The sequence below is a fragment of the Chiloscyllium plagiosum genome, chromosome 6, assembly GCF_004010195.1.
Source record: "Chiloscyllium plagiosum isolate BGI_BamShark_2017 chromosome 6, ASM401019v2, whole genome shotgun sequence".
Classification (NCBI taxonomy): domain Eukaryota; kingdom Metazoa; phylum Chordata; class Chondrichthyes; order Orectolobiformes; family Hemiscylliidae; genus Chiloscyllium; species Chiloscyllium plagiosum.
Genome location: NC_057715.1, coordinates 16,944,107 through 16,964,077, shown reverse-complemented (window position 1 = coordinate 16,964,077; position 19,971 = coordinate 16,944,107). Strand labels below are relative to the sequence as shown.

Below are 19,971 nucleotides of genomic sequence, written 5' to 3'. Positions count from 1 at the left end.
GTGACATTTTGTGTATCAGAATGTATTCACAACCACCCAAGATTCCACTATACATTCCTCTGGAAGGATGGAAAAGAAAGAAAAAAAAGATTAACAGTGGTTAATCACATTCTTCTCCCAGGCAATCAAAACTACTGTATATATGGGGTGTGGGCGCTTGCACTCCCTTTTTGAATTCCTTAAAAACCTTCTCCTCTGTTTTTGGTTGCACTTCAGGCCCACACTCCTGAACTTTGGGCACCCTGTGCGATGGAAGAAGGATAGGTCAGAGGATCTCCTTGTGGGTCTGCTCCAGGACCTGGCCAAACTGGCCATAAACAGGTCCAGGCAGCAGTTCATGGAGGGAGTCATTAGTGCCAATTGCTTGCCCCTCTTCCACAGGTATGTCAGAGCCCAGGTGTCCCTGGAGAAGGAGCACATGGTGTCCACCAACACTCTCGAGATTTTCAGGGAAAGGTGGGCACCATAGGGAGTGGAGTATTTTGTTTCCCCCTCCAACTCTGCTTTGACTGGATTCCTGCCCTCTCCCTAACTGTTTGATCACACAGCATTGTCCTCTGAGAAGGGCACTGCTTGTCACTGACCACTTGGGTGTCTCCTTTCTTCCTGGTGGTGGAAACTGAATAAAGATTTATGTATCTGTTGTCTTTCACTGTATCTCACACCTGCACACAAACAACATGGGTGCCAGGGGAAATATAAACACTACCACAGTTAGGCAGTAGTGTGAGGGTAGAAAAAAAGGAAAAGAAAAACATTTTAAAAAAACACTAACTATAACAGCAGGTTGGGTATGGCACCTCCTGACTCACTAAAGCCTGTCCAAGGTCTGTATCAGGCACATGTCAAAAGTCTGATTAATATCACCACTTTCCTTGGAACAGTATAGCTCCGACAACACTCAAGAAGTTCAATACTACCCAACGTAAAGCAGCCCACTTGTGGCACCTCATTCACAACTTTAAATATTCACTGTCTCCATCATTGATGCACAATGACAACTGTCTGTACTATACAAGAGTCACTGGTGAAGGGCTTATGCCTGAAACGTCTCCAGCTCCTCGGTTGCTGCCTGACCTGCTGTGTTTTTCCAGTGCCACACTTTTCAACTACACAAGAGTTGCACTACAGCAAGTCTCGAATTCAACCCTGTGGAAAATTCAAGGGCTACAATGGGAAATAACACCACAAACAAGTTTCGAACCAAGCTACAGAACATTCTGGCTTGGAACCAAATCACAATTCCAAGGTATTGACTCAGTGAAAATGAAGGAACACCCCTAATTGTGCTCGGTGGGTGTTTCAACATAACATGAACTGCAACCGTTCAAGAAGACAGCTCATCACTTTCTGCAGGGCAATTAGAGAAGGGCAGTATGCATGGCTTTGCCAGCAATACCGAAAACCCACAAATGAACTGAATAAAACCCCCGTCAGAAACTATGTGCAGCCCCTGGTTGAGGAATTCGCCAGGGCAAACCAAAAATGCCCCGGAGGACAAAGCAGTTCCACGCTCTGACCTGGGAGACCCGAAAGGTGGTGGTCGAGGAGCAGTAGCGAATAGGGCGGGTGGAGTTCACAACCACTTCAGATCATAATAGAGACCGAGCGGATGCTGCAAATCAAAAACAAAAAAAACAGTGGTTGCGGGGGGCAAAAACTCAGCAGGTCCGGCAGCAGCTGTGGAGAGAAATCAGATTTAAGCCGAAAGGCTCTGAGGAAGGGTCACCGGACCCGAAACGTTAACTTGGATTTCGCTGCCAAACTTTTCCAGCAACTTCTAATTTCAGACCATAAACTGTTTCCCTGCCTTTGGTCACTAGTCTTGACGAATTCTCGCTCATTCTTCGTTTCGGGTGTAATTCAAAGAAACCGAAACAGACAATCAAACACGCCGCTGACAAAAATTTAACCGTCACAATGGAGGACTCATCCAATATCCCAGAGAGCAGTGCGCAGAGCACGGATGACGTGTCCGGTTTTGTGACGTTTCGCGGTTGGGGAGTTGTGAGAGGGAATCGGTGAGAAAGGGGATTGGTGCGCGCGCAGCCAGAGAGGGCCGGCGGCCGGCCGTTAGTGAGCACCGGCTGAGGGGAAGGTCGGGCGATGGCGTTGGATGTCTTCAAGTCTCGTTCACCGATCCCGGCGTTGGTGCTGCTGGCGGCCGCCCTGGGAATCGCTTCGGGTTTCTACCTGCCGGGCTTGGCCCCTGTCAACTTCTGCGAGCCGGAGGTCGGCGATTGCAAGGTAACCTGCGGCGAGCCCACTTTCCCAACCGCCTTGCCAACCCTTGCCAACCGCCTTAGCAACAGCCCCCTCGGGTGGGTGAGAGAGAACGGCGGCTGAAAAAAACCCCTCGGAGTTCGCGGTGTCAAGCTCTCAGTCCCGCCGGCCATAAGCAGCCTGGAATGGACCTTGTCTCTCAAACACTGCCTGAGAGAGCGAACTCTCCAGAAGATATTTTTCAACTTTCCCAGCTGCAGGGCGAAAGTGAGGACTGCAGATGCTGGAGATCAGTGTCTAGATCAGAGTGGTGCTGGAACAGCACAGCAGGGTCAGTTCAGTTCAGTTCTCCCGAAGGGTCACTGGACCCGAAACGTTACCTCTGCTTTCACTCCACAGACCCTCCGAGTTTCTCCAGCAATTTCTGTTGTGTGTGGGGAAGGAGCCCAATTCCACGGCTGTCAGAGGGCTAGCACAAGCAAATGGCCCAAGTTACTTCCATTGGCACAACCACAAGATTTTTTGCTGCCTGCTCACCACAAGCTTAGCAGATGGAATATCCTTCCAGGCCCCCGACTGTTCCACTTCATCCTTGGCCAGTCTGTCAACTTCTTTAAGTTTGGGTCATTCAAAATTCTGCTGAAATGTGCATGCAGTCCCATTCATCCATCGACCCTGGTCCTTAATGCCATACATTGGCTGCCAGTCAAGAAAGGTCTTTTTTAAAATAGAATTCCTGCTTGGCCTTATCCTTCTGACTCTCATTAATATCCTTCAGTCCAGAACCCAGGAGTGTGTTGCAATACTTTTCGCTTTTCTGAATGAGTGCAGATCCAACATTTAAGAATCTCAACACCATCCAGGACAACGTATCCTGCTTCATTGGCACCTTCATTGGCACGTTCATTCACTTCAACACCAGTACACAGACGCAGCAGTGTGTTCTATTTAAGAGATCTGCTGCAACAACTCGCCACAGCCTCTTAGCCCTTTCAAACCTGTGACCTTTACTGAATAGGAAGACAAGTGCTGCAGATGCGTAGGAACACTACCACCTTCAAGATTCCCTTCAAATCCTACCCCTGTCCTGAAACCACATTATCATTCATTCACTATCACTGGATAGAAGTCCTGGAACCCCCTCCCAAACAGAATTGTACATCAGGTGGACTGTAGTGGTTAAAGAAGTCAGCTCACTACTACCCCATCTGAGGCAATTAGGAATGGGGACTAAATGCTGGTGAATTTAGCATAATGCTGTGAATTAAAATAAACACTCTGATTTATCTACACTCCTTCACTTCTGGCTTCTTACAAATCTCAGGTTTCATTTGCTTCCCTCCTGTCTGTTGTGTCCTCAGATGTCTGAGCTATAGGCTCTGGAATTCACTACTTAAATCTCATCACTTTTCTATCTCACTGACTTTATCTAAGATGCTCCATAAAATCTCTTTTGGTAAGCATTTAATTAATTGCTTTTACATCACTGCATCATGTTCCATTAACTAATGTCTCAATGGAATGTCTTCATACATTTTTTGTTAAGCTGTAGAGGAGCTGTATAAAGATCTGGGTATGTGTGCATATATAATGGTCAATTTCAGTATTTGTGTGTTCTGGGATGGTTCTTTATGCTCGGAGTAGTTTTGATCAGTGGGTCACATATGCCTTTTCACTCAGATATGTTTTGACACTCCAGAGACCTGAGCACCAAATTCTGGCTGATGTACCCTGTAGCTGAAGGAATTGTAATGAAGGAAATGCTGTCTCATGGAATAGACATTAAATTAAAAGTACCTCAATCCTCTCCTAATTATAATAGCTCCCATGGCACTAAATCAAAGAGGAACCATGGCATTCTCCAAATTATTCTTGACAATATTCATCTCTTGACTAACATTCCTCAAAAAGCTTTGTCTGATCACTTTATAAAATGTTTGTGCTTGTGGGAGTTTTCTGTACACAAATTATCTGCAACTCTGACTTCATTACATTTATACCTATTTCATTGGGCTTGACACATCCAGAGGTTGTGAAATGTGCTGTATATATTTTTTTTTCCTTTGGGTGTGAATTAAGTTTCATTAAGTATTGTAAGCAGAAGGAGGAAGTCGAGGGCAAAATAAAGGATGTGACCTGAAGTACCTGTTCTGCAATATTATCTATGAGCATAAGAGGTGTGTAATATGCATTTTGAAATTGTTTATGTACCTGTAAGATGAATATTTTGTAATTATCAGTCTTTGACAGAAGTCAACATGGGACATTTGGCTTAAAATACAGAATATTTTGTAAAAGTTTACCTCGATTTTCATGGATCAAGCTGTTGCAATTAATGCACGAACAAAAGAAATAGGAGTGGGACTGGCCAAACAGCCATTTGAGCCCACTTCACCATTCAGTGAGATTGTGGCTGATCTTCTACTTCCACACTGTTTTCCTGGATTGTCCCCTCTATTGCTTGATGCTTTTCTCTATCAATAAGGAGGTGATGGCTGAGTGATATTATTGCTTGACCATTAATCCAGAAACTCGCTAATGTTATGGGCATCCAGTTTCGAATCCCACCAAGACAGATGGTGGAATTTCAATTTTTAAAAATTGAAATCATTGTCAGAAAAGCCCATCTGGTGCACTAATGTCCTTCAAGGAAGGAAATTTGCCATCTTTACCTGGTTTGGCCTACATGTGACTTGAGAACCACTGCACTGTGGTTGATCTCAATTGCCCTCTGAACTTAGTTAGCCATTCAATTGTACCCATTGCTACAAAGTCTGAAGGAAATGAAAATAGATGGATCACTTGGCATCGACGTAGGCAGTGGAAAAGACAATGGCAGAAACAGCCCTGTCAACCCTGCAAAGTCCTCCTTATGAACATCTGGGAGCTGGTGCCAGAATTGGAAGAGTTGACAACAGACTAGTCAGGCAATATAGTCATACTCACGGAATAATACCTTACACTGTTCCAGACACTCCATTACCATACCTAGTTATGTCCATCAGCAGGACAGACCCAGCAGAATGGTATACTGTCAGGAGGGAGTTGTCTTGTGAGTCCTCAACATTGACTCTGGACCTCATGAAGTCTCGTGGCTTCAGGTTAAACATGGACAAGGAAACCTCCTGCTGATTACCACGTACCATCCTCCCTCAGTTGATGATTTGGTATTTTTCCATGTTGAACAACACTTAGAGGAACCACTGCAGATGACAAGGGCACAAAATGTATTCTGGCTGGGGGATTTCAATGTCCACCACCAAGCAGGTGGTGAGGTAACCAAGAATAGGGAAAAACATACTTGACCTCATCCTTACCAATCTGCTGCCTGCATCAGTAAGAGCAACCACCCCACAGTCCTTGTGGAGATGATGTCCCGCTTCACATTGAGAATAATCTCCATTGTGTTGAGTGGTACAACAGTTATCACTGTGCTAATTGGGTTAGACTTCAAACAGATCTAGCAACTCAAGACTGGGCTTCCAAGAAGGACTGTGGGCCATCACCAGTAACAGAGTTGTACTCTATCACAATCTGTAATCTCACGGCCGAGTATTTCCCCTACTCAACCATTACCATCAAGACAGGGAATTAGCCCTGGTTCGATGGAGAGTGTAGGAGAGAAATGGGACCAGGCGTACCTGAAGGTGAGTTATCAATCTGGTGAAACAATAATACTTGCACACCAAACAGCATAAGCAGCAAGTGATAGAGTTGAGCGATCCCACAACCAGTGGATCAGGTCTAAGCTCTGCAATCCTGTCATATCCAGCCCTGAATGTTGGTGGACAATTAAACAACTCCACAAATATCCACATCCTCAATGATGGGGAGAGTCCAACACATCAGTGAAAAAGATAAGGCTGAAGCACTTATAGCAGTCTTCAGATAGAAGCGCTGTATGGGTGATCCATCTCGACCTCCTTCAGTAGTCCCCAACATTACAGATCTCAATCATCAACCAGTTTGATTCACGCCTCGCTATATCAAGAAACGGTTGGAGATGGGCCCTAAAAATATTCCAGCAATAATAGTGAAGGTTTGTGCATCAGAACGTGCTGCTCCTCCAGCCAATCTGTTACAGTACATATACAATACTGACATCTTCTCGACAACGTGGAACATTGCCCAGCTATGTCCTGTGCATAAAAAGCAGGCCAATTACTGCTCCATCAGTCTGCTCACGATCACCTGTAAAGTGATGGAAGGTGTCATCAATAGTGCTATCAAACAGCACCTGCTCTGCAATAACCTGCTCAGTGATTCCCAGTTTGGTTCCACCAAAGCCACTCAGCTCTTCACTTCATTACAGCCTTGATTTAAACATGGACAAAGTAGCTGAATTCCAGAGGTGAGATGACATCAAGGCTGCATTCGACCAAATGTGGTATCAAGGAGCTTTAGCAAAACTGGGGGCAAACTCTCCACTGGTTGGAGACATATCTGGCACATCTTGAGCTGCTTCATTAATAGCCTTCCCTCCATTATACGATCAGAAGTGGGGATGCTCGTTCATGATTGTACAATGTTTAGCACCATTCACGACTCCTCAGATACTGAAGCAGTCCATGTTCAAATGCAACAAGATCTGGACAATATCCAGGATTGGGCTGACAACTGGCAAGTAACATTTGTGCTGTGCAAATGCCAGGTTATGACCGTCACCAACAAGACTCAATTTAATCACTGTCCCTTGACATTCAATGGTGTTACCATCACTGAATTCCCCACTATCAACATCCTGGGAATTATCATTGATCAGAAACTTGACTGAACTCGCCACATAAATGCCGTGGCTATAAGAGCAGGTCAAAGGCTAAGAAAACTGCAGTAAGTAACTCACCTCCTGACTTCCCCAGATCCTGTCCACTTTTGCAATGCAAAAGTCAGGAGTAGGATAGAATCCTCTCCCCTTGACTGGATGAATGCAGCTACAAGAACACACAAGAAGATTGATACCATCCAGGATAAAGTAGCCCTGACACCAGTAATTGGCACGACATCTACAAGCATCTACTCCCTCCAACACTGATGCTCAATAGCAGCAATACGTACTATCTATGTACTGCAGAAATTCACCAAAACTCCTCAGACAGCACTTTCCAAACCCATGACCACTTCCATCTAGAGTGAATCATAGAATCCCTGCAGTGTGGAAACAGACAATTCAGCCTGCTGAGTCCACACTGCCCCACTGAAGAGCATCTCATTCAGACCCATTACCCTGGCTCATCCCTGTAATGCTGCATTTCCCATGACTAATCCACCTAACCTGCACATCTTTGAACTATGGGAGGAAACCAAAGCACCTAGAGGAAACCCTCGCAGACAAAGGGAGAGCGTGCAAACTCCAAACAGGTAGAATGTGGCAGGAGGAGCAGGAGAGTGCGGATGTGGTAGGAAGAGATTTGGGTTGGAGAGGAAGATGCAGGGGAGTGATGATGTAGCGGGATGAAGGGGAGAGTGAGGATATAGCAAGAAGTGGGGGATGGAGAGGGAGAAGTGAGAGAGGTGAGGAGGGGGTAATAAAGGCATGGTCATATATTGTGAAGATGGGGAGCAGAAGTAAGCACATGAGAGGGGGCATCCTCCTCCAATTCGGCTGCATCCCATTCAAACCTGAACCTATTTAAATACATGTGCAAGAATTTAAGTAGTATGTAGTACACATGCACTGTTGACAGCAAACGGAGCCTTCTGGCTTTCTTAGGAAAGTAAACAATTTCTCATTTCTCCACACTATTCCATGTTCTAAATGGTTGTGTACTTAGTTAGCATTTCCAGATCCCCTTAAGTAGCTTTGTTTCCCCCTTGCACCTCTCACTCCCACCTAGTTTGAGTCACCTGCAAACTTGAAAATATCATGTTTAATCCTTGGATCTAAATCACTCCTCAATAATTGGAACAGCTAGGGCCCAGGTCCTAATCTTGTGGACCCTATTATTAGTCATAGTCTGCCAATCTGAAAATGACCCATTTGGTCCAACTTTGTTTTTTGTCCATTAACCAGTTTTCAGTCCACATGAATATTTTTCCTCAGATTCCATGTGCTCTGATTCACTCCACGCTATATCAAGAAACGGTTGGAGATGGGCCATCATGGGTAATCTATTGTGTGTGAACCTATTGAGAGCCTTCTTAAAATCTAAATATACCACATCCATCTGTTTCCCCTTATCTGTAGGTAATTGTTTTCTCAAAAAAATTCTGTTGGTTTAACAAAACTGATTTCACTTTCATAAATCAATGTTGACTCTACCCTTTTACCAAATCTTTTGTTATAGATTGTAGTATTTTTCTTGAAACTGATATTAAGCAAACACATCTGTAGTTTCACTCTTTTCTATCTCCGTCCCTCCTTTCTATAAACAATGGAGTTACATTTGTTATCTTCCAGTCTGTCAGGGTCATTCTAGAGTCTGTTGAATATGTGATTATGACTGCTAACACATCAATATCTCTATGGCCACCTCTTCTAACATTCAAAGAAGTAGATAATCAGGTCTAAAGGACTTTTCTGTTTAAAGTCTCAATAATGTCTTCTTGCTAAGATTAATATATTGAGTTTCTTGCTAATTCCTAAATTCTCTACTATTTCCAGGAGTTTTGAATAATTTTCTCCATGAAGAAACATTAATTACCTGTTTAGGTTTGCTGCCACTTCCTTGTTCCCTGTTATAAATTCTCCTGACCCTCCTTGTAATGAATCTGTAATGATTGGGATGAGTTTGACAAGGTGGATCCCACTGAGTATGAGATCCCTGGCTGACAGATATAAGCAGGAGTCTCAGAGAATCTTCTCACTCAAGGAACTGGCTCTGAGCTAGCTGGTCAAAGTTCATGTATTGTGCAGCTGTAAATGAAGGGTGACTTGATGATTAGATACTAGCCTCTGTGCAATTATTTCAGTGGCGATGAGAAAAAATAGTATGCTCCTGAAGAAAATTTACTCCCAACAGTCATCTTTGAGACTGGTTCAGCATTTCTGACATAATGCCTTTTATTTGAGAAGCTTAACTTGTTCGATCCTGTTGCCAAAGACTGGGCCCAGTGTGTGGAAAGAATACATTTTTATCTCTAGGCAAATGACATTGGGGCAGAGGAGAAGCAAAGAGTAATTCTTCTGACTGTTTGGGGACCCGTGGCTGTTTTGGTTATTAGGAGCCTAAATTTCTCTGAGGCACCAAATACTAAAGTCTTTTTCAAGAGTTGATGGATTTAGTTAAGGAATATTATGATCCCAGGCCTCCCATAATTCTGAGATGCTATTGGTTTTACTTGGCAGTTCAAGAACCAGGGGAATCCATATCGCAATTTTTGATGAGGTTAAGATGACTGACCGAGGCATGAGATTTTGCGTTAACCCTGAATAATATGCTGAGAGACCGTTTGGTAAGTGGGATTAATAATGTAACCCGCAAAAGTGCCTACCATCTGAAGCCCAATTGGACTTCAAACAGGCACTACAATTGGCTTTGTCATGAGCAAATATAGCAAATGGAAAGAGAGTTACAGGGTATCTCCTCTGACACACGTTTTTTTTTTCTTTTTGGTAACTCCAAAAAGGAGGAGAGGAGACTGATTATGTTGGTGTCTTCCCATTGAGGAGGAGTTTATTTTGAAGTTTTGTTTCTTCTGGAAAAAAAAGAAGAAAGAAAAAACATTAAAAAGAAATAAAAACGAGTCTGTTCCATGGGTATGTCAGAGCCCAGGTGTCCCTGGAGAAGGAGCACACGGTGTCCACCAACACCCTTGAGATTTTCAGGTAAAGGTGGGCACCATAGGGGGTGGAGTGTATTATTTCCCTCTCTAACTCTATTTTGATTTGATCCCTGTCCTCTTCCTCACTGTTTGATCACGCAGCATTGCCCTCTGAGAAGGGCACTGCTTGTCACTGGCCACCCTTGTGTTTCCTTTCTTCCTGGTGGTGGAAATTGAATAAAGATTCGTACACCTGTTGTAAAAAAAAAGAAAATATATAAAAAAAAGAGTCTGAGTCTCCTCACTCGAGAGACTGGCTGTGAGCTAGCTGGTCAGTGTCCGTGTTCTGTACATGTGTAAATACAGGGTGACTTGGTAATGGGGTACCAGCCTCTGCAGTTACTGCAGAACCATATTTATTTTTGCTCACTTTTCCTTTTTAGATTCCTATAAAAACTTTTGCAGTCAATCTTTTACACTTCTCGCTAGTTTGTTCTATTTTCTTTTTCTTAACCATTTTCTTGGTCTTTCTTTGCACAATTCTTGGGTGTAGTTTTGGTTTTGCACGCACTTTAAAAGTATACTTTGTTGAAATCAGTGGAGAGTTGTACTGGTTGAAAAGCCAACATTCCACTTCATCCTATGTGTCTCCCACCTGTTGAGTTTTAAAATTCTCTCTCCAAAATGTCCTGAATAATGCATGCTATTTCTATTTAATCCATAACTGCAGAGTTTTGCTTCTTCTTTTGATAATAGTTTTGGTATACTGCTATTTCAATTTGTGTTAGATTAGATTCCCTACAGTGTAGAAGCAGGCCATTTGGCCCAACCAGTCCACACCAACCCTCCGAAGAGTAACCCACCCAGATCCATTTCCCTCTGACTATTGCACCTAACACTATGGGCAATGTGGGAGGAAACCGGAGCACCCGGTGGAAACCTACGCAGACACGAGGAGAATGTGTAAACTCCACACAGTCACCTGAGGTGGGAATTGAACCCGGGTCCCTGGCACTGTCAGGCAGTGGTGCTAACCACTGAGCCACAAAGCTGCCTTGTTAAGAGTCAACCACATTGCTGTGGGTCTGGAGTCACATGTTAACCAGACTAGGTAAGGATGGTAGTTTACATCCCTGAAGGACATTAGTGACCCAGATGGGTTTTACCCAACAATTGACAATGGATTCATGGTCATCAGTAGACTCTTAATTCCAGGTTTTTGTTGAATTCAAATTCTACCATCTGCCGTGTCAGATTCTAACCCGGGTCCCCAGAACATTATTTGGGTCTCTGGATTAACAGTCCAGCAATAATACACTCAGCCATCTCCTCCCATGTTCTCTTGGCATTAATTAGATGTATTTTCTATAGAAAAGTTAAATGTTTATAACCATGTTTGTACAGTCTGAAAATGAGTTTACAGAATTTTCTGACATGCATCAGTTAGTTTGATTCAAAGTCAACATGTTTTTCCTTCTCCTGTGGAGATTTGTAAGCTTCTTTGCTTTTTCCAAAGGAATTTGGACCAAACAGGTGACTTATTCTTAGGAGATGGGCATTACTAGCCAGGCCAGTGTTTATTGCTCATAGCTAATTACTGTTGAGAAGACAGTAGTGAGGTGCCTTCACAAAATGCTGCAATGCGGAGGTATTCCTGCAGTACTGTTTGGGAGGAAGATCCAGGGATGATTGGTGATGATTTTGGCAGGAATAGAATTCCTGGTGTGAAGACCATAGGGGAGATAAAAGTTTTTAGACTTTATGGAAACCTGTTTTGGTGTTTGTACATTCTAATATCTGAATACAAGAAAACCAAACAGAGCTGAGCAGTGTGGGTGGTTGCAGGGATCTGCAGCCAAAATAACTTTGATTCTTTAGGCATTTTTTCATTGAAAGTTGATGAATCCAGACTCTTCCTGTCTTCTGTGGTCATGTTGGAAGATTTCAGAATTGTTCTCTTTCAAATGATCTAAAATCCCAGCACAGTTACCAGTGGACCATTATCATGTGTCTAAACCCCAAGATTGGACTCTTATCCAATAAACCCTGAAACTGCGTCTGGACCCTCAGACTCTCCTGGGCCTGCAAGTTCTTAGACGAATAAATCCATGTCCCTGGTAGTGGTAGGTAGAAAACTTTCTACTTAAAAAAGATCTGACTCATTGCAAGGAATATGTAACATTCTATTGAAGTTGTTTTTCTGAAAAATGTGTCAAGTTAAAAAGACCTTGTTCGACCTGTTTAGGGTGTTGCTCCTTATATCATTATTTGTTTTGATGTACTCATGGGATGTGAGCATGCTGGGTGGGCCAGCATTTATTTCCCATCCCTAATTGTTCTTGAGAAGGTGATGATGAGCTGCCATTTTAAATGGTTGGAGTCCATGTGCCATTGGTACACCCACAATGCTGTAAAGGAGGGAATTTCAGAATTTTGACCCAGCAACACTGAAGGAACAGAGATGTTCAAAGTTTGGGTGAAGATTTGTAGCTCGGGTGCTCGTTGTTGTGGTTCTGTTCACCGAGCTGTGGATGAGTGCCATGCTTCTAGGAATTCCCTGGCTGTTCTTTGTTTGGCTTGCCCTATAATGGTAGTGTTGTCCCAGTCGAATTCATGTCGTCTGCGTCTGTGGCTACTAAGGATAGCTGGTCGTGGCGTTTCGTGGCTAGTTGATGTTCATGGATGCGGATCGTCAGCTGTCTTCCTGTTTGTCCTATATAGTGTTTTGTGCAGTCCCTGCATGGGATTTTGTACACTACATTAGTTTTGCTCATGCTGGGTACACTAATGTAGTGTACAAAATCATGTCAAGCTTCTTATCGATCCAGGCAAATGAGGAGTATTCCGCCACACTCCAGACTTGTACCTTGTAGATAAATGGTGGACAAGCTTTGAGGAGTCAGGAGATGAATTTCTCACCGTAGTATTCCTAGCCTCTGACCTGTTCATTGCCACTGTATTTATATGGTGAGTCCAGTTGAGTTTCTTGCATTTGTAATCCTCAGGATGTTGATAGTGAGGAATTATTACTCTGGAGTGTGCTGGAAGGGTCGCAAATTAGGGCTCCAACCTCCTTCAAGTCAGGAAGGACCAGCACGAGGGACTACTAAGGCTGTCAGTTTCTGTCATGGGCTCTGGGGGATTTCATAAATTGACTTGATTATGCCATCCAGTTTTGAACTTCCCTAAACTTATCATGTCACTGTATATAGCACTATGTCAGTAGTTAACAAAATAAGAAACTAAGAATATTTTTTACCCTCCACTCAATGTTTGTATTTTTTCCTTTTCTAACTGTGGGGATTGTGTACTTGGGCGTTGTAAAAGGATATAAATTAGATGGGTGAATGGTTGAGCTGTGAGAACGATGCAGAAATGCTCCAATTGGACAAGCTGAGTGAGTGGGAAAATGTAAGGAAGATGCGGAATAATGTGGATAAATATGAGCCTATCTATTTTAGGATCAAAAACAGGAAAGCAGATTATTAACTGAATGGTGTGAAGTAACAGAGGAAATATACAACGAGACCTGGGTGTCCTTGTATGCCAGATGCTGAAAATAAGCATGCAGGTCCATCAGACATAAAGGAGATAAATGGTATGTGGGTCTTCATAGCAAGGGATTCGAGAACAGGATCAAGAATGTCTACTGCAGGTATACAGGACTTTGATGAGTCCACATTTAGAATGTGCTGTTTTGGCCTCATCTGAGGAAGGAATTTGGTACTATAGACAGAGTATAGCGAAGGTTAACCAGACAGATTCCTGGGATAGCAGGACTCGTGTATGACAAGAGGTTGAATTCTTAAGGATTATAAGGGGGCATCTCCTAGAAGGATAAGGGTGAAAAGCAGGAGCGGGCTGTTGAGTTGGATTAACAGCCTTGATCATAACCAATGGCAGAGCAGGCTTGAAAGGCTGAATGCCCTACTCATTCTATTTTCTGTTTTTCTGTGTTTAAATCCTGACTTATTACTGTTTTTGCTAATGTTATACAGTCAACAATTATCAATTCAATTTGGTCTATTTTTGCCATTAGGTAAAAACAGTTTGGTTACAATTCATAGTTATTTTCTTCTTAATGAAAAAAAAAGTGTGCATATTCTTTTAATCTGAATTAGGTAAAATTAGGCAATTTACATGTTGAATGAACTTCTGCATTTGTGTTGACTCAGGAAATGATGGGGTTTGATTTACAGTGCACTATCTCCAATGAGTTATGACATTGTCAAGTGATACTCACCACTATGTGACAGTGTAAGATGGAGATTTATTGCAGTGTATGTGTGGTCAAGTGGTTGTTCAATTCACACTGCAGGCATCTTGAATAAGGCTAATTCATTGGGCAAGACATATGCAATACAAATCATGCAGGAGCAAGAATGACCAGTGTTGCTGAACTTGTGAATATTGTGTAATTAACACAAAATGCCTCGACTCTGTATTAAGCTTCAACTGTTTAAAGTTCTGCTACATCTTGCTTTGTAAAACCCAACAATTTTTGAAATGCCTGCTAATCTTATTGTCTATCCCCAAAAGTGCACTAAAAATCATCTTGCCTTTGGTTACTTTTAATGTTGCTAATTTCTTTTACCTTTATTCCCCTTCTAGAATGCTATTGAACTATTTGTGAACAGGTTGGACTCAGTGGAATCTGTCTTGCCTTATGAATATGCTGCGTAAGTAAATTAATTTAAATCTTTTGGAATACTTCACTTTTTTTTGACCTAATATAGTATATTTTCAAGATGTGTCGCTATGCCCAACCATTTTACAAACTTTGCACCATAAGTGAAGATATGTTAAAGTGGTATAATTACAGGAGACAAGGTCCTGAAAGTGTTTCTTCCTTCTACAGATTTGATTTCTGTCAACTGGAAGAGGAAAAGCGTCCCTCGGAAAACCTTGGTCAAGTACTGTTTGGTGAGAGGATTGAGTCATCTCCATACAAGGTATCAGTTTACCTAAGTAAGATGTTGTGGGTTTTAGGCAAATTGTCTGTGCTATTGCTTTAACTTTTTGGTGTAAAGATGTCTCATTCTAAGATATAGAAGAAACTGAGGCAGTGGATAGTCTAAAAATATTTGTTGTTCAGTTCCTTTATTAATGTAGTATGTGAGATACACAAAATGAAACCTTGTTTGCTGTAGTAACTGCTGATTTCAGGCAACTGTAATGCTCATAGTGATAGAGAGAAGAAAATTGTCCAAGATTACTATAGATTATTCTCATTGTTAATTTGTTTTGTCTTTTGAATTGAGCTGTCATCAACCTTACTCTGGTTATGAATGCTAATTATGAGGATTCATGCCCATTTCCAAACCGGCTAAGGAGATAGTAAGGTAGACAGGCAAAGGGCTGGAAAAACACAGCCAGTCAGGCAGCATCAGGAGGTGGAGAAGTCGATGTTTCGGGTGTAACCCTTCTTGCCAGTCCTGAAGAACAGCTGTGTTCTTCCAGCCTCCTGCTTGTCCACCTTGAATTCCAGCATCTGCAGTTTTTTTTTCTATAACCAAGGAGACAGTAAGGTTTGCAGATGCTAGGAGCAAGAATTGATAGATGTGAAGCTGGAAAAGCACAGCAGGTCGGCAGCATCCGAAGAGAAGGAAAGTCAACATTTCGGGCCAAAACCCTTCATCAGGGCTGGGGTGGGGGCGGGAGAGCCCTGAAGTAAAAATAAAAGGGGGAAGCTGGGCCTGGAGCTAGGGGAAGGTTAGTTTGGATGGTAATACCTGGATGCAGGCAGGCGTCCAACACAATAACCCCTACCTGCGTCCACCTATCACCATCCACACCATTCCTCTATTTACTTCTGAACTCCCCTCCACCTTTCCAGTCCACATAAAGGGGTTAGGCACGAAATGTTGACTTTCCTGCTCCTTGGATGCTGTCTGACATGCTGTGCTTCTCCAAACCAGCTAAACTGGATAAAAGCTATTGCACTGAAATGTCAGAAAATTACACCAAATTAAAAAATTTAAAGTAAAACATTTAAAAGGGTACTTTTTTATAAATATAGTTTTCTCTTTCAGTCCCTGTCCCCTTTAAAAGAAATGTTCAAAGTTTGTGCCAAGATTTGTAGCTCGGGTGCTCGTTGTTGTGGTTCTATTCGCCGAGCTGGAAGTTTTTGTTGCAAACGTTTTGTCCCCTGGCTAGGCGACATCATCAGTGCTTGGGAGCCTCCTGCGAAGCGCTTCTTTGATGTTTCCTCCGGTGTTTATAGTGGTTATACCACTATAAACACCGGAGGAAACATCAAAGAAGAGCTTCGCAGGAGGCTCCCAAGCACTGATGATGTCGCCCATCCAGGGGACGAAACGTTTGCAACAAAAACTTCCAGCTCGGCGAACAGAACCACAACAAATGTTCACATGCTACATTTCCTGGGTGACTCACCAGTCTCCTTTGAAAAGGAGTACTAGCTTTCCAAAATAAAGTCCATTTTCATCAGACGGCTTGTTGGAAAGATACTTTGCTATTGCAGCTTGCATAATCTTCCTTTCAAGAAAATAGAGTCATAGAGTCATACAGCACAGAAATGGCCCTTTTGGCCCATTGATTCTGCACCTACATAACTACCACTTAAAAGTGTGCTAATTCCAATTTCCTGCACTTGTCCCATATCCTATGATGTTTCAAGTGCTTGTTTAAATATTTTATAAAGGTTGTAAGATTTCTGGCCTCCACTATCTTCCCAGGCAGTGCTTTCTAGATTCTTACCAACCACTGAGTAAATCTCCTGCCTTTTACCCTCTGAATCTCCTGCCTTTTACCTTAGAGGAGAAAGTGAGTCTGCAGATGCTGGAGATCAAAGTTGAAACTTTATTGCTGGAACAGCACAGCAGGTCAGGCAGCATCCAGGGAACAGGAGATTCGACGTTTCGGGCACAGGCCCCCCTTCAGACCTTAGAACCCTGCCCTCTCACAATTGACTCCTCAACCTAGGGAAACAGTTGCTCTCTATTCACCCTGTTCCTATCTCTCATAATGTAATACACTTCAATCATGTCCCTCCTCAGTCTTCTCTGCTCTAAATGAAACAATCCAAGCCTATCTAGACTCTCCCTGTCACTCACTTTCTCCATCCTAGGCAATATGCTGGTGAACCTCTGCTGTACCACCTCTGGTTCTGTCACATCCTTCCTGTAACCAGAACTACGTCCAATTCTCCAGCTGTGGATAGACCAACTTTCCGTACAACTCCAATATTACCTCCTTACTCTTACATTCTATTCCACAACTGATGAAGTCACGTGTCCCATATGCCGCCTTAACTATCCTATTCATGTGCTTTGCTGACTTCAGGGATCTGTGAATAATTACTCAAGATCCCTCTTCTTCTAAGCTGCCCGATGTCCTGCCATTCATTTTAATACTCACTCATCCTGATTCTTCTTCCAAAGTGCACTTATGAGGATTAGGATGGTGATGGCGGAGTAGGAAAACTTCCAGGCTCAGCCCAGGACTTGCCCTTTCCATCTGCTTCTCTTTTTGTTTTCTCGTCTTGTTCTCTCTTCTTTAGTTTTTTTTAGTTTTTTTTTTAACTTCCCTTGTGAAGAGAGAGTTGTGGTGATGGCATCAGGACATTGCAGCAGCTGAGGGCCAAAAGCAGGCCGAGAACAGAGGAGCATGGCCAGTGGTTGGCGGGATCAGAACGAAGCGGGATCTGGAGTGGTGTAGAACAGGACAGCTGGTGTAGAGTGGAATGGAGCAGCTGCAGGCTGGGAGCCAGGAGCAAGGCAGTTGGCAGGTTTGGGGCAAGGAACATGGGCGGCTGGCGATCACTGGGCTGAGGGCCCGGAGCCGGGGCGGCTGGCGGTCACTGGACTGGTGGCCTGGAGCTGGGGCGGCTGGCGGTCACTGGGCAGGTGGCCAGGAGCTGGGGCGGCTGGCAGTCACTGGGCTGGTGGCCTGGAGCCGGGGCTGGTGGCCTGGAGCCGGGACGGCTGGCGGTCACTGGGCTGGGGGCCCGGAGCTGGGGCGGCTGGGGGCCTGGAACCGGGACGGCTAGTGGTCACTGGGCTGGGGGCCCGGAGCTGGGGCGGCTGGTGGTCACTGGGCTAAGGGCCCGGAGCCGGGGCAGCTGGTGGTCACTGGACTGGGGGCCCGGAGCCGGGGCGGCTGGTGGTCACTGGGCTAAGGGCCCGGAGCCGGGGCAGCTGGTGGTCACTGGACTGGGGGCCCGGAGCCGGGGCGGCTAGCAGTCACTGGGCTGGTGGCCCAGAGCTGGGGTGGCTGGCGGTCACTGGGCTGGGGGCCCGGAGCCGGAATGGCTGGCGGTCACTGGGCTGGGGGCCCGGAGCCAGGACGGCTGGCAGTCACTGGGCTGCGGTACAGAGTAAGGTGGTTGGAGGGCTGCAGGCCCGGAGCCGGGACGGCTGGTGGTCAGTTGGGGTCGCCCCAACATTGGGGTGAGTGAGACCATGTGTGGAAAGTTCCTAGTGTCGAGTGATGGCAGGCTATTTAAGGACTGTAGTGACTACCTTTTAACTTTCTTCCTTTATTTTCCCATTTATACTGTGAACTATAATGTAGGTCTTTTGTTTTTTTCTTTATTTCTCTATTTTTATACCCAATCTATTTTAGTACCTAAGATTTGTAACTAGGTACTTTGTACCTCAGAGTGCGCCATGTGGTGTCATTGTCAACTTCTTAGTGTACTCCTGTACTTTTGTACTTAATAAGATGTGACCATAAACCTAATTCTACATACCACATGCTACTGTTCTACGTATCTGACCAACCATCTATATTTTCCTGCAACCTGCAGCCATCTTCTTCACTATTAACCACCTTACAATCTTGGTGTCATCTACAGACTTGCTTAACATTCCTCTCACATTTTCATCTATGTATATAACAAGCAATAAGGGTCTAAGTACTGATCATTGTGGTACACTGCTGGAAACCGGCCTTCAGTCATTTGAACAGACCTCTGCTAATTTGCTTTGTATCCTATTACTAAGCCAATTTCTGATCCATTTTGTCACGTTTTGCTGAATTCCATGTGCTTTAATCTTTTGAATCAGTCTCCCGTTTGGGACCTTATCAGAGGGATCTTGCTAAAATCTATATAAAAACTGTACTTCCCTCAAGCACACACTTGATCACATTTTTGAAAAGTTTGAGCAAATTTGTTAGATGTGACATTCCTCTGACAAAACCATGCTGACTATCCCTAATTAATCTATGCCTTTCCAAGTCGATATTAATTCTCTCCTTCAGAATTTTCTCCAATGATTTCACTACCACTGACATGAGAGTCGCCAATTTGTAATTTCCTGCTTCAGCTCTGCCACCTATTTTGAAAAAATGGGACCACATTAGCCATCGAGGAGAAAGTGAGGGCTGCAGATGCTGGAGATCAGAGCTGGAAATGTACCTTCTTCGGAGGTACATGGAATAGTGTAGGTTAGATAGGCTTCAGATTGGTATGAGGAGAGATTCCTGAAGAAGGGCTTATGCCCGAAACGTCGATTCTCCTGTTCCTTGGATGCTGCCTGACCTGCTGCGCTTTTCCAGCAACACATTTTCACCACATTAGCCATCCTCCAGTCCTCTGGCACTTCCCCTATAGCCAGAGAGGAATTAAAAATTTGTGTCAGATCCCCTGCAATTTCCTGCCTTGCTTCCCGCAGCAACCTGGAATGCAGTGCATCTGTGCCAGAATTCCTAAATTCCATATCTATGTTCTCCTTTTCCAGAGTGAAGACCGAGCAGAAGTATTCCATTTAACACCCAATATTCTGCAGCTTCATTTTATACGTTGCCCCTTTGGTCTCTAATGGGCCGAACTCTTCCCCTGGTTAGTCTCTACCCTTTAATGAATGTATAAAATATCTTAGGATTCTGCCTAATCCTGTTTGCAAGTCCTTTTCATGCCCCCTTTTTGCTCTTCCAATTACTTTCTAGATTCCCTCATCCACTTCCTATATTCCTCTACGGCTGCAGTTGAATTGCTTCCTTTGGACTTGCTAAAAGCCTTTCTTTTTCTCATCCAGTTCTGAATTGTCCTAGACATTCTAGGTTATCTGAACTTATTGCTGC

The 19,971-nt window shown here is 43.9% G+C and overlaps 1 protein-coding gene across 1 annotated transcript in view; it reads left to right on the top strand.

The window, feature by feature from the left end:
* Positions 1-2,018: 2,018 nt before the first annotated feature.
* tm9sf2 (transmembrane 9 superfamily member 2) overlaps positions 2,019-19,971 on the top strand; it is a 63,825-nt gene continuing 45,872 nt past the window's right edge. The window contains exons 1-3 of the mRNA XM_043691298.1: positions 2,019-2,247; positions 14,536-14,603; positions 14,783-14,876. Of these exons, the coding sequence (XP_043547233.1) occupies positions 2,107-2,247; positions 14,536-14,603; positions 14,783-14,876 (303 nt within the window). The 5' untranslated portion in view covers positions 2,019-2,106. The remainder of the gene's footprint in view (positions 2,248-14,535; positions 14,604-14,782; positions 14,877-19,971) is intronic.